The following is a 13,289-nucleotide window of genomic DNA, read 5'->3' on the forward strand; positions in this document are numbered from 1 at the left end:
ACAGAGAATTAAAAAGAAAATCAATAATTCTACAAAGATTTCACTGTCTTCCATAAAACAATGTTCTGGTTCTCAACTGCGTTCATCAAAATGTTCTATTCTCATTTAGGGTGATGCTTACATAGTTGTGTAGCATTTTCAAAATTCAAACTAAAATTTCTGCATTACATTTTAAGAAAAATACATCTGAAATCTTTAAAAATTTTAAGAAATTCAGTATCTTATACAACTACAATTTTATCTATTAGAATATACTATTTGCTTTTAAATGCACCATTACACTCTCAGGATTTCTAAGAAAGCAAATTATTAAGAGATGTCACAGTTCCAAAGAAACCCAATGTAAAGGAATGAAACTGTGATTTTATGATTTGATTACTGCTTAAAGCCCTTGTCTATACTCCTGTGGAATAACGGTGTTCTACTCCGTACTTGCTGAATGCCATAATGATGCATTAAGACCGTGATTATGCAGTAAAATGTTATTGCAAAAATTTTTTTAAAAAAGGAAGAAGGTGGGGACTGAGTGAAGGAAGGAAGGTTGGAGATACAGTTGTCTTCTCGGAATTGTATATATGAAGGCCCAGCTCAACAGCCTAGGGGCTAAATCCTCGCCTTGCATCCACCAGGATCCCAAATGGGAGCCAGTCTGTGTCCCGGTTGCATCACTTCCCATCCTACTCCCTGCTTGCGGCCTGGTGAAGCAGTCAAGGATGGTCCAAAGCCTGGAGACCCTGCACACACACTGGAGACCCAGAAGCAGCTCCAGGCTCCTGGCTTTGGATCGGCTCAGCACTGGCTGTTGCAGCCACTTGCAGACTAAACAAGCAGATGGAAGATCTTACTCGTCTCTCCTTTCTGTAGATCTGTCATTCCAATAAAAATAAATATTTTTCCAAAAAAAGTTTATGAAATACTTGATATCTGTTCTACTTTTTAAAGATCTATTTATTTCAAAGTCAGAGCTAGAGAGAAAAGGAGAGACAGAAACAGAGATCTCCCACCCACTGATTCACTCCCCAATGGCTGCAACAGCAGGAACTGAGCTCATCAGAAGCCAGGAGCTCTTTCAGGTTTCCCAGACGTGTGTGCAGAGGCCCAAGTTCTTCAGCTGCTTTCCGAGTTACATTGCAGGGGAATGGATTGGAAGCGGAACAGCAGGGACTCAAACAGGTGCCCACATGGGATGCCAATGCTGTAGGAGGAAGCTTAACATATGCCATGGGACAAGCCCCGTTCTTTTTATACATATATTTTTAAGATTTATTGATTTTTATTGGATAGGCAGTTTTGGAGATACACAAAGATCTTCCATCCGCTGGTTCATTCCCCATAAGCCAGGTCTGAATTTCTGTGAAGCCAGGAACCAGCAGCTTTTCCTGGATTTCCCACGCAGGTGCAGAATTCCCAGGCTTTGGGTCATTCTCCATTGCTTTCCCAGGCCACAAACAGAGAACTGGATGAAATGTGCAGCAGCCACAACATGATTTGAAATGACACCCATAAGGGAGCCCTGGTGCTTGTACGCCGAGGATTAGCCAACTGAACCACTGCACTGGGCCCAGTTGTTTATAATAATAATAAACTTCTAAGTCGTACCAAAGGACCCAGTGTAGTGGCCTAGTGGTTAGTCGTTGCCTTGGGGCCTGGCACAGTGACCTACCAGCTGAAGTCCTCGCCTTGAATGCACCAGGATCCCATTTGGGTGCTGGTTCTAATCCCGGCAGATCCACTTCCCATCCAGTTCCCTGCTTGTGGCCTGGGAAAGCAGTCAAGGATGGCCCAAAGCCTTGGGACCCTGCACCCGCGTGGGAGACCTGGAAGAGCTCTTGGCTTCCAGCTTCGGATCAGCGCAGTACTGGCCGTTATGGGCACTTGAGGAGTGAATCATTGGACAGAAGATCTTCCTTTCTGCCTCTCCTTCTCTCTGTTTATCTGACTTTGCAATAAAAACAAACAAATCTTTAAAAAAAGAAAAAAAAGTCCTTGCCTTGCACACGCTGAGATTCCATATGGGCCCCGGTTCTAATCCCGGTGGCCTCACTTCTCATCCAGCTCCCTGCTTGTGACCTGGGAAAGCAGTCAAGGATGGCCCAAAAGCCTTGGGACCCTGTGCCCATGTGGGAGACCTGGAAGAAGCTCTGGGCTCCTGGGTTCAAGTCAGCTCAGCTCTGGCGTTGCAGCCACTTAGGTGGTGAACCAGCGGATGAAAGATCTTCCTCTCTGTCTCTCCTCCTCCTTTCTGTATATCTGAGTTTTCAACAATAATAATAAATACCATGGACTACACAAATAAAATAATCATTAAATGATACCAGGAATTTGCACATAGTATAACTTAATGTCTTTCTTTTTTCTATCATTTACTGATTTTTTTAGAGAAAAAAAGTTTAAAATATTCTGTTAATGACTTCCAGGATAATAAGTAAAACTCATTTATTTCAGCGTGAAAAACATATATTACAGAACTGCTGACATTCTAGACTGTCAAGCTATAGCCTATACAGTTTAATTTCCTTCAGTCACCACACATATACTATGTATCTAATAAGGGATAAAGTGAAATTCAGACTGGACTAGATAAAGTGTATAAAACAGAACAAAGTAAGGTTAAAATCACAAACCAACAAATCACATGGCAAAACAGTGCAATGAATGGGATTACTCTGTCTTTAAAGCGCAGTTGGGAGAAGGTAGCAAAATAATGAAAGAAAAAAGTAGGGAGCACTGTATGGAGAAGGTTCTGCTTATCTGAACAAAACATTTAAATCAAAATTAAAAGGTGGCTATCATTTAAGAAGTTAAATGAGAGACAGAAAAATCTCAAGGAAATGATGCCATACGTGTGAGAATACAGGATGTGTAGAAAAAGCCATCTGTCTGCGTCACCTTGGCTCAACAGTTGACAAAAAAGATGTGTAATAAATGACTGTGGGTTAGAAAGGCAGATTATGGCCAGACCCTAAAAGACAGTGAGTGGCAAGCTAAGATGCGCAGACTCTATCTGGTTGACTATACAAGTAATTCTCAGTGTGGTCACCTGGAACCTGGTGGAATGGCAAATTCCTAGGTCTCTTCACAAAACTGCTGAACATGGAAGCCTCAGGGCAGGCCTGTGCTTTTCCCCCAAGTAACTGTAAAGGATGCTGAGATTCAAAATCACAGGACTATATGGGTCCAATATTAGTTGCTAAAGAGGGGAGAGAATAACACTATGTCATCTTTACCAAGCAATAATGGCTCAAACGACTTAAAAAGAGGAAAGACTGGTTAGAAACAACTAATGATCATAAAATTCAACAACTCAGAGAAGGCAAAGATGAGACTAGAACACTGAACTGATTTAAACAACTAATGTCATCAGCAAAGTAAAAAACCATACTTAGGAAACTTTTTTTCAGAGAAAGCAGTGACATTTTTCATATGAGACTTTCTAGAAAGGAAAATGTTATTAGGAGAAAAAGCAATGAAAATGTTAGCATTTATGACACAGAGTTGGAGGTCCCAGTCAACTCTGAGCCTGGAATGCTATACAAAATCCATGATGGAGCACTTGTAGAGTGATCATCAAAGCTATGGCTGGCCATATAAATGGTCAATAAAATGTCCTAGAAAATTGAAACGAAGAAGAGGCCCAAAGACAATAATCTTATGGAAATATATTCTACTCAGAGTATAAAAAAACTAACATATAAGAAATTAGAGAGCCAGGAAAAAAGCAAGAAGGAAAAAATCAAGCAAGTTTTTTTTTTCTTCTCATCCATCCTTAACACGCAATAATCCAGATAGGGTGACTCACTATGGCGTATTAGGTATCCTACATTTTTGTTTTAGTGCTTTTTCCCTACCCTGTCCCCGTGTCTTAGAAGTACTACCTATAATCTCAACCCATGAGAACCATACCTACCCTAAGAACATGTGGAAACATGTTATGGGGAGTGAACTCTCCTCACGCACACTATGTGACCTAAAGAGCTGCCTTGGTCTAAGCCTATATACATGGCCACCACCTGTCATGGCCAGCTATGCAAAACACTGCTGAAAATTATATGAAACAGTATAAACGATTTGTAAACCCTCATGTCAAAATTATATATGCTCAGGGCCCGGCGGCATGGCCTAGCGGCTAAAGTCCTCGCCTTCAACGCCCCGGGATCCCATGTGGGCGCCGGGTCTAATCCCAGCAGCTCCACTTCCCATCCAGCTCCCTGCTTGTGGCTTGGGAAAGCAGTTGAGGACGGCCCAATGCATTGGGACACTGCACCTGCGTGGGAGACCCGGAGGAGGTTCCAGGTTCCCGGCATTGGATCGGCGCGCACCAGCCGTTGCGGCTCACTTGGGGAGTGAAACATCGGACGAAAGATCTTCCTCTCTCTCTCTCTCCTCCTCTGTGTATATCTGGCTGTAATAAAATGAATAAAAATCTTAAAAAAAAAAATTATATATGCTCATGTTTATTATTTCATTCCAGTTGGAATGCCTACTATCCAAAACTAAAATAAATAAATAAATAAATAAATAAAGTTAACAGACATTGGTGAAGTTTTGGAGAAAAGGATACCCTAATGTACTGTCAGTAGAAACGCAAATTAGTGCAACCATTATGGAAAACACTATGTAAATTCCTCAAACAACCAAAAATAGACCTGCCATACGATCCAGCTTTACCACTTCTAGGAACATAACCAGAGGAAATGAAGTCAGCATATGAAAAAGATACCTGCACTCTCATGTTTAAAGCAGCCCAATTCACACTAACAAAGACACAGAACCATCCTACATGTCCATCCACTAAAGACCAGCTAAATAAAAAATATACAACATACTATTAGCCAGCCATAAAAAAACTGACACAACAAAATGAATGGAACTAGAAATAGCTAAACTAAGTGGGAAAAAAAACCAGACACAGAAAGATATCACATTTACAATTACATGTAGAAATTAATATAAATACAAAGTATAAAAATGGTGTGGGTGTTGTATCATTTGATATATAAATAGTGGTAAATATTGTCTCCACTGAATTATAGCATCTACATGATAATCTTTCTTTCCACACTCTAATGATCATTGTATTGAGAGTTTGTATTTTATATTAACAAACCTATTTTCAAGAAAAATTAGGGCTCGGCGGCATGGCCTAGCGGCTAAAGTCCTCGCCTTGAACACCCTGGGATCCCATATGGGCGCCAGTTCTAGTCCCGGTAGCTCCACTTCCCATCCAGCTCCCTGCTTGTGGCCTGGGAAAGCAGTCGAGGACAGCCCAATGCAAAGGGACCCTGCACCCACATGGGAGACCCGGAAGAGGTTCCAGGTTCCCAGATCGGTGCGCATCAGCGGTTCACTTGGGGAGTGAATCATCGGATGGAAGATCTTCCTCTCTGTTTCTCCTCCTCTCTGTATATCTGACTTTGTAATAAAAAATAAATAAATCTTAAAAAAAAAAAAGAGCAGGTGGGTGTTTAAAAAAAAAAAAGAAAAATTAGTGTATATGTACAGATAGCATTTACATATTAAGTATATAATGGCAAAATACTTAAAACTGTTAAAATTAGAAAATGTTTCAAAAACTTGAAACTTCAAAAGCAGTTTGGTACTACTAATTCTTCAAATATGTAACTATAATTAATTTCTGTAACACTTCTGAAACTGTGTCCTCTGTTCAGGAACTCCACAGAAAATCAATGTCCACAGGCACAAATAGCCTATGTTAAAAAGGCTTAAGCCCAAACGTGCTCTTCATTAATCTCAGTGTTCTTTTTTTAAAAAAACAAGATTTCCTAACCTTGAATTAAACACAATATTTATTTATTAACCGTCTGTTTGAAACTCAATGGTTCAGAGAGAGGTCTTCCAGCTGCTGGTTAATTTTTCAAATGGCTACAAGGGCTGTGGCTGGCGCAGACTGAAGTAGAGCATCTCTTTCAGGTCTCCCATGTGGGCGGTAAGGACTCAAACGCATGGGCCATCTTCTGCTGCTTTCCCAGGCAATTAGCAGGGTCCCAGATAAGTAGCAGAGCAGACAGGACTCAAGTGGGTGCCCCCAAGGGAAGCCAGCATCACTACCAGCAGCTTCATTACCTATGCCACAATACTAGCCAACATATGTTTTACTTAGCTTAATTTGGTAATCACCTCACATTTGATACATGTATCAAATCATACATAATCACATACATTTTTTGGTCAATTACACCTCAAAAATGCAAGGGAAAGAATTTTCTCCCAAAAAGCAAGGAGCTTTCAGAAAGCCAAAATAAAATCTATCACTAAAAATATGTTCGAAAAATCAATGAAAGGATCAGCGAGTACTAGTGTAATGTAAAACATTTTTCATCTGAAGAATTTAAAAAGACGAAAAAAATCATCTAACTTGCAAAAGGAAAAAGGAACAGGAAGATTTCTGAGTGTCTCTGTCATGTTACTGGAAAACATGCTGTGCAATATTCACAGCCTTGGAGTGATGCACTAATCTGAAGTAGGTCCAAGGTTTACTAACTGCACAAATTCTGTCAACAACACTCAGATCCATTTAATAGACTTGGTGAGGGAACAAAATATAAGCCAACAGTACAACAGAAAGCAGAAGTCTGTGGTCAACCAAAAGATGAGGGTAACTATATGACTCGTGTGCCTGGGAAATCCTGATCGTCACGCACAGTCCTTGTATAATTATAATGTCACAAATGGGAAAATAACTCAGCAGCAGTTGGTAACAAGCTGAAAAATCAACAGATCGGGAGTGAGCCCAGGAAAGTTAGCATAATTGTAAGGCATGACATAACAGTGTGGATATTCAATTCAATATATGCTGAAACAGGGCAGATTCATAATATAAGAAATACTCTAATTATAAAATAATAAGACACTTTCTTAAGATCTGTCTCAATAAGTTATACAACGATTCTTAATAATCAAAAGCCCTTTCTCATCCCAGAAAAATACAAGTACTGCCTTGCTTTATAGTAATTGCCTGATTTTCCCTAGAACATAAAAAGAAAAATTCAAGGTAGACTTTGTCAAAAGCAAAATCACCAATTACAGGAATAGAAATATTTTTTCAAGACTTTCACAGTAGTCAATGGACTGTGACTGATGTAAAAAAAGTCATCAAAGTATAAAGAAAAAACAGTAACATTTATTACAGTACAAAGAATCAACCACGAACCATTTCTTCTTGGAGAGAATTATTTTTAAAAAAGGAACAGGATCTGTAACTCTGAGTTCCAAAAGGTCAAAATAAAGAATTCAAGCTCTTCAGTGTCCAGAAGGCTTAATTTGATGGCTCTCAGATTTCAGTGGCCAACAGAATCGTCCCAGAGGATTTGTTGAAAGAGATTACAGGATTCCTCCCTGTGCTCTTGATTCAAATAGGCTGGGCTGGGGCTTGGCTGTTTGCCTTTCTAACACATTTTCATGTGAAGATACTGCTGTTGATCCAGGAAAAATATTTTTGCTCTATTCCTTAAAACAAGTTCTCAGAACTGAGCCAACTCCTTTTTTATCTACTCCTCTCCACTGAGGCCCGAGGATTTGGCTACAATAATCTTGTAAGCTCTTCATCAGTTCCTAAATTAAATATCAAGTATTAGAATGCTCCAACCTTTTCCCTAGTTTACTTCCAAAACACATGTTTACAGATGGGACAGGGGAAAGGGGAGAAGACAGGATGGGGCCTCATATAATTTTAAACTGCAGTTAAGCAAAACGAAACAGAGAGGCAACCAAAAAGGCACACAGTGAGCTTCTTGACATTCCTTACATTACTACTTCTTACTGGAATCATGGTAAGTAAGTGGTCATCACAAAAGTAAAAGTACTTGAAGTCTTATGTGTAAGAAACTTGCATACAGTGACAACCAGCAGCAGAGAAGAATAAAAAAAATCATTAGCAGTATCTCTCTGGAATTTCCTTTCTTGAAAAAATGCCAGTCTGTTGTGATAAAATTGGAATGAAGTCTGTATGATTTAAAACTTGACCTTGCTTTACATTCATCAGCGAAGAAGCAGAGGGACTGTCCAGCCCCCACAAGGAAATACAATTGGATCCACTTAAGAAGGAGAAAATATTACAACTTATATCTATATTTAATCTCATTTTTTATTTTGTATTTTTGTGAATATTTGAAATGGCATTAATACTAACGCAGTAATTGTATGTTTATATACATGGAAAATACATTAAGTACAAATACAGAATACTTATATAGAGCCATTTAAAGGGGCCAATGCCATGGTAAAGTAGGTTAAGCCCCTGTTTGCAGTGCCAGCATCCCTTATAGATGCTGGTTCAAGTCCCAGCTGCTCCACTTCCAATCCAGCACCCGACTAATGTGCCTGAAAAGGCAGGTAAGATGGCATAAGACCTTAGGCACCTGTACCTGTGTCAGGAACCAGGAGCTCCAGGCTTCTGGCCTCAGACTAGTCCAGCTCCAGCCACTATGGCCACTTGAGGAATGAACCGCAAACGGAAGGTAGGTCGGTCAGTCAGTCAGTCAGTCAGTCTGGCTGGCTGGCTCTCACTCTCTCTGTCTCTCACTCTCTCCCTCCCTCCCTTTCCCCTCTTCCTTCTTTTTCTGTGTTTGTGTGTTTCCTTCTCTCTGTAAAGCTGCCTTTCAGATACATACAGAAATAAATCTTTTAAAAAATAACAATTTGGAGTACAGAGTCAAAAGCTTTTTACTGATACAAGTGCATAACAACAGACTCAAGAAATATATGGGCTAATAGAACTACCTCTGAGCTCCAGGAACTCATTTCATTTGTTTTTGCTCTCAGAAGTGTTAAGTGACAACAATGGAAACATTGTATTTTAACACTACAAGCAACCAATGCAGGCAAACATATAGCCTAACCAACTGCACCATGTCAGTCTCTATGTAATTTAAGTGCATTTTACATTTACAATACATCTCAGCTTCAAAGGCTTAATATTCATATCAGACAGTAGATTTCTACATTCTTTTCGGTACTAGCATCAAGAAATACTAAATTTGCACTGAAACATTATATTAAAGAAATATAGAAGGATTATGGTTTTAAATAAAAATTTAATCATAACAGAATCCTAGACTTCAATTTTTAATACACATTTCCAGTTTTAACTTTTTCTAATAAAATACATTCTATAATAAATGCTATGAATAGGAGGCATTTAGCTTAACATTTTAGCCTAACACTAACATCTTAACTGAGGGGCCAACAAAATGGCTTAGTGTGGTAAGTCTACACCTGAGACACCAGAATTCTACATTGCAGTGTTCATTGGAGCCCCAGCAACTCTGCTTCCACTCAGATCCTTGCAGATGTATGTATGAAAGCAAGAAGGGATGGTTTAAGTGCCGGCACTCATTTGAGAGACCTGGATGCAGTTCCAGGCTCCTGGCTTCAGCCAGGCCCAGACACAGCAGCTCTAGTCATTTGGGGAATGACTCAGTGGATGGTGGATCTCTTTGCTTCTGTTTCTCCTCTCTCTGTCATTCTGGCTTCCAAATAAGCAGAATCAGTAGTGTTAAAAAAAAAAAAAAAAGACACCAATCACCAATTAGGATACTCACACCCCACACTGGAGTACCACAATTAATGCAGATGTTGGAACACAACAGTCATGCCTCAAGTAACTGGATTCCTCTGCACCACTTGAGAGATCTGAACTGGTTCTCTGCTCCCAGCTTTAAACCCAGCTCGGCCAAAAAGTGCCACTGAATGACCAGATATTTTTTTCCCAATTTTATTTGAAAGGCAGAGAGAAGAAGACAGGAAATCAGATGAGAAAGGGAGAGCTTCCATCCACTGGTTCACTTCGAAAATGTCTACCACAACAGCCAGGGTTGGACCAGTCCAAACCCATGACCCTGGCCTCAATCAGGATCTCCCATGTGAATGACAAGGATCCAAGTACTACAGCCATCATCTGCTGCCTTCTGCATTAGCAGGAAGCTGGAGCAGAGCAGAGCAGCTGGGACTAGAATCAAGCATCTTCAATGTGGGAAGATGCAAACAACCCAAGCAGTAACTTAATTTTATGCACCATATACCTACTCCAAGAAATTTAAAGTTGGAGAGTTGAAGGGTTTGTTTTGTTTTGTTTGTTTTTCACAAGTACTAAGTTTAAATCAAAATAACAGCACCATAAAAATGGCAGGCAGAAAGCAAAAAACTCAGGTCAGAGTGTGAACTGGCTTAGACTTCAGTTAGAAGTAACTGAAAATAGATTACCATTCTCAACATGAATGTTTGGGGCATGCCAAAAAAACAACATTCAGACAATTTCACTGTTAGATAACAATGGTTATCAGAGGATATTCCTGATACATAACGTTTCATAATGGCATAGAAAATAATGTAACTGAGTATTATATAAATACACAAGAAATATTTCAACAGAGATAAACACAACAAAGGTTCAAGAGGACTGAAAAATGACCGAAGGTTCTGGTTAAACTGAGAACACAGACACAGAAAAAGAAAACTTTCTATTAAGAAACTTAGAGTGAAACTTGAGCTGGAAAGCAGATGGCAAAGCTTTAAAACTAAACAGCAGGTATAGCAAACAACTAAGCCGGTGGCCTCCAACAAAGCACACCTCTTGGTTATCTGTGTCAGGGGTAATATCCCATGTAGACTCTGATCTGAGCCAAACGACTGCCTTCAGTCAATTTGATATTGGCAGCAGAGACATGATAAGCACTTGCGCACGGGAACTTGTCCTCTGGGAACACTACCACTTGGAAGCCAGCTGTCCTGCAGGATAAAGCTTGAGCTGGCCTTCTGAATAATGACAGGTATGTAGAAAGAGATCATATCAGGCTGCCTCCACGACTCCTGCCCAGCAGCTCCAAAGTGAATACACTTCCCAATGACCTCAGTCCATATCTAAAGGAACAGAAAAGCTGAAATAATAAACTGCTGTCACTTTGACCAGTTTTGTGTAATTTGTAAAGCGGCAATAACTAACTGAAATAACCAAACAGGATCCAGAAATATGATAGAAGATTATAATAATAATAATAATAATAATAATAATAAATCAGCAAGACCTATACAGACATGCAGGGCAGGGGCAGAGGTGGAGGGAAGACGTGAAAATGTAAATGCACAGGACAAAACTTAAACTGAAAAAGCTAAAACTGAAGATGCTGAAAATGAAGGAGTCTATGAGGAATAAAGAAAAAAACTTAAGCCCAGAAACTTGGCCATTGTGTTCTAAGAGAAAACCAGAAGTTTTCCACCTACTTCATCACTTTCATCTACTTCAATTCCACCATCCTTGTCATCATCCATCTGTTTGTGTATCATCTGAAGAGCTTCCAGACTAAATCTGTCTTCTTCCGTGAAGCACGGTGGACTCAGTGTCATGCAGGGATCTGCAACACAGAAACGGGCAACTGGTTACTGCCCAATATCAACTCAGGCCATGCGTGACTACAGAACGTAGCTGAAAAAAACAAGCAACTCAACTTCAGACTCACTCTAACTAGAGGCTTAAAAAACGCCTACCATTCTCTATATCCAAAGTGTAAAACAGAAACACAACTCACTGAAAACAATCCAGTTCCAATATTAGCCAACTGCAACTAGGAATTATATCTAAAATTTTCCATATCTTGAGCCATTTCTTCTTATACAACTCATTATGTATGTATTAATTATTCCTTACAGAAAAGTCACAACAGCCCTACATAAAAAAACTAAAAATTACAGAATATAAAGTGCTATTCTTTTACAATCCAGTTTAATTAAATTGTAAATTTTAAAAAGGAACCAAGAAACCAGAAAAGGAAAAGCAGAATGTTCACAATTCTGCTTTCCATCTTCTATTTAAGATAATCTAACAATCCACACACATTTTTAAATATATATACATATAATATCCTAGGTTAAATAAGAAAACAAATGATTATTTTTGTGTTGGTCTTCATGTTTCCCTAAGGCATTGGTCAAACTCCTCTGAATTATGTGGTAATTCCAATATTTAGATTGTCAAAAATTAACAAATTAGAACACATACTGTATTTTTCTATGGCTTGAAGTTAAACTGTTGAAAACTACTTCTTGTTGACCTAACTACTGAACAACTCATATAGTGCAATGGAAAAGTACTGCCACAGCCACACTTACTCCCAGTCTGGCTGTCCAGTAGACTGACAAATTCCAGGAACTTAATATTCTTTCATTTATTTTTATTTTTTCTTTATTTGAGAGGCAGATAGACACAGTTCCCATCTACTGGATCACTCTCCCAAATGGCCGGGGTTTGGTCAGGCTGGAAACTCCATCTGGGCGGCTGAGGTCCAGCTGCTTGAGCCGTCACCTGCTGCTTCGCCGGGTGTGCACTGCAGAAAGCTGGAACTGAACACTGATTTGGGATGCAAACCCCAACAGTCCATTATTGGATGTGGGCACTGCAAGGAGGACCTTAACCTCTATATCAAGTGCACTCCCCAATTATAGCTTCTTAAAATGTTATCAGAAGCAAACATGTGTTCTAGTGGTTAGTACATCCATGTCCATTCCAGAGTGCCTGGATTTGGTGCCCAGCTTTCATTCCTACTCTAATTCCTGCTAGTGCAAACCCAGGAAGACGGGAGATGATGGTTCAAGTATATGGGTTCCCAGCATCTACCAAGGAGACATGAGCTGAGTCTCTGGTTACCAGCTTGTCTGGCCCAGGTCAGATTTTAGGCCACTGCGAATATTTGGAAAATTAACCAGCAGGTAGAGGTCTCTCCCTTTCTTCACCCTCAAATAAATAACCTGAAACAACAAAATATCATCAGATATTTCAGGGGCTTAGAAAACTTCATGGAAAATGCATATTATGAAGAAATATAATGGATTTCAAAGGATTTCTATTCCATAGTGTTTTTTAAAATATCCTTTCATTTCTACAGATAAAGTTCAATGCTGTTAACAGACAGGGATTAGCCATAATTGTTATTTCATCATCAGTAGTTAAAAATCTGTTTATTTTTAACCCTGTTATGAACTGCTGTCAATGAACTGTGGACAAATCACTTGCCCTGTGTCTTAGTCATCTCATGTAGAATAAAGCAAGTGGGACTGTGGCTGTTGCACAGTGGCCAAAGCCCCTGCCCGTAGCGCAGGCATCCCATATGCACACTGGTTGGAAATCTGGTTGCTCTACTACCAATCCAGCTTCCTGCTAGCACACCTAGGAATGCAGCAGAAGATGGCCTAAGTGCTTGGGCTACTGCGCCACCACGGGAGATGCTGCTAGAGCTCCTGGCTCCTGGCTCCTGGCTGTGGACCAACCCAGATCTAGA

At 39.8% G+C, this 13,289-nt stretch overlaps 1 protein-coding gene across 4 annotated transcripts in view; it reads right to left on the reverse strand.

Moving 5' to 3' along the window:
* STIM2 (stromal interaction molecule 2) overlaps positions 1-13,289 on the reverse strand; it is a 126,387-nt gene that overhangs the window by 67,999 nt on the left and 45,099 nt on the right. For all 4 annotated transcript variants that reach the window (XM_058670241.1, XM_058670238.1, XM_058670240.1 and 1 more), the window contains exon 2: positions 11,239-11,369. In XM_058670241.1, the coding sequence (XP_058526224.1) occupies positions 11,239-11,369 (131 nt within the window). The remainder of the gene's footprint in view (positions 1-11,238; positions 11,370-13,289) is intronic.

Source organism: Ochotona princeps, chromosome 11, assembly GCF_030435755.1.
Source record: "Ochotona princeps isolate mOchPri1 chromosome 11, mOchPri1.hap1, whole genome shotgun sequence".
NCBI lineage: Eukaryota > Metazoa > Chordata > Mammalia > Lagomorpha > Ochotonidae > Ochotona > Ochotona princeps.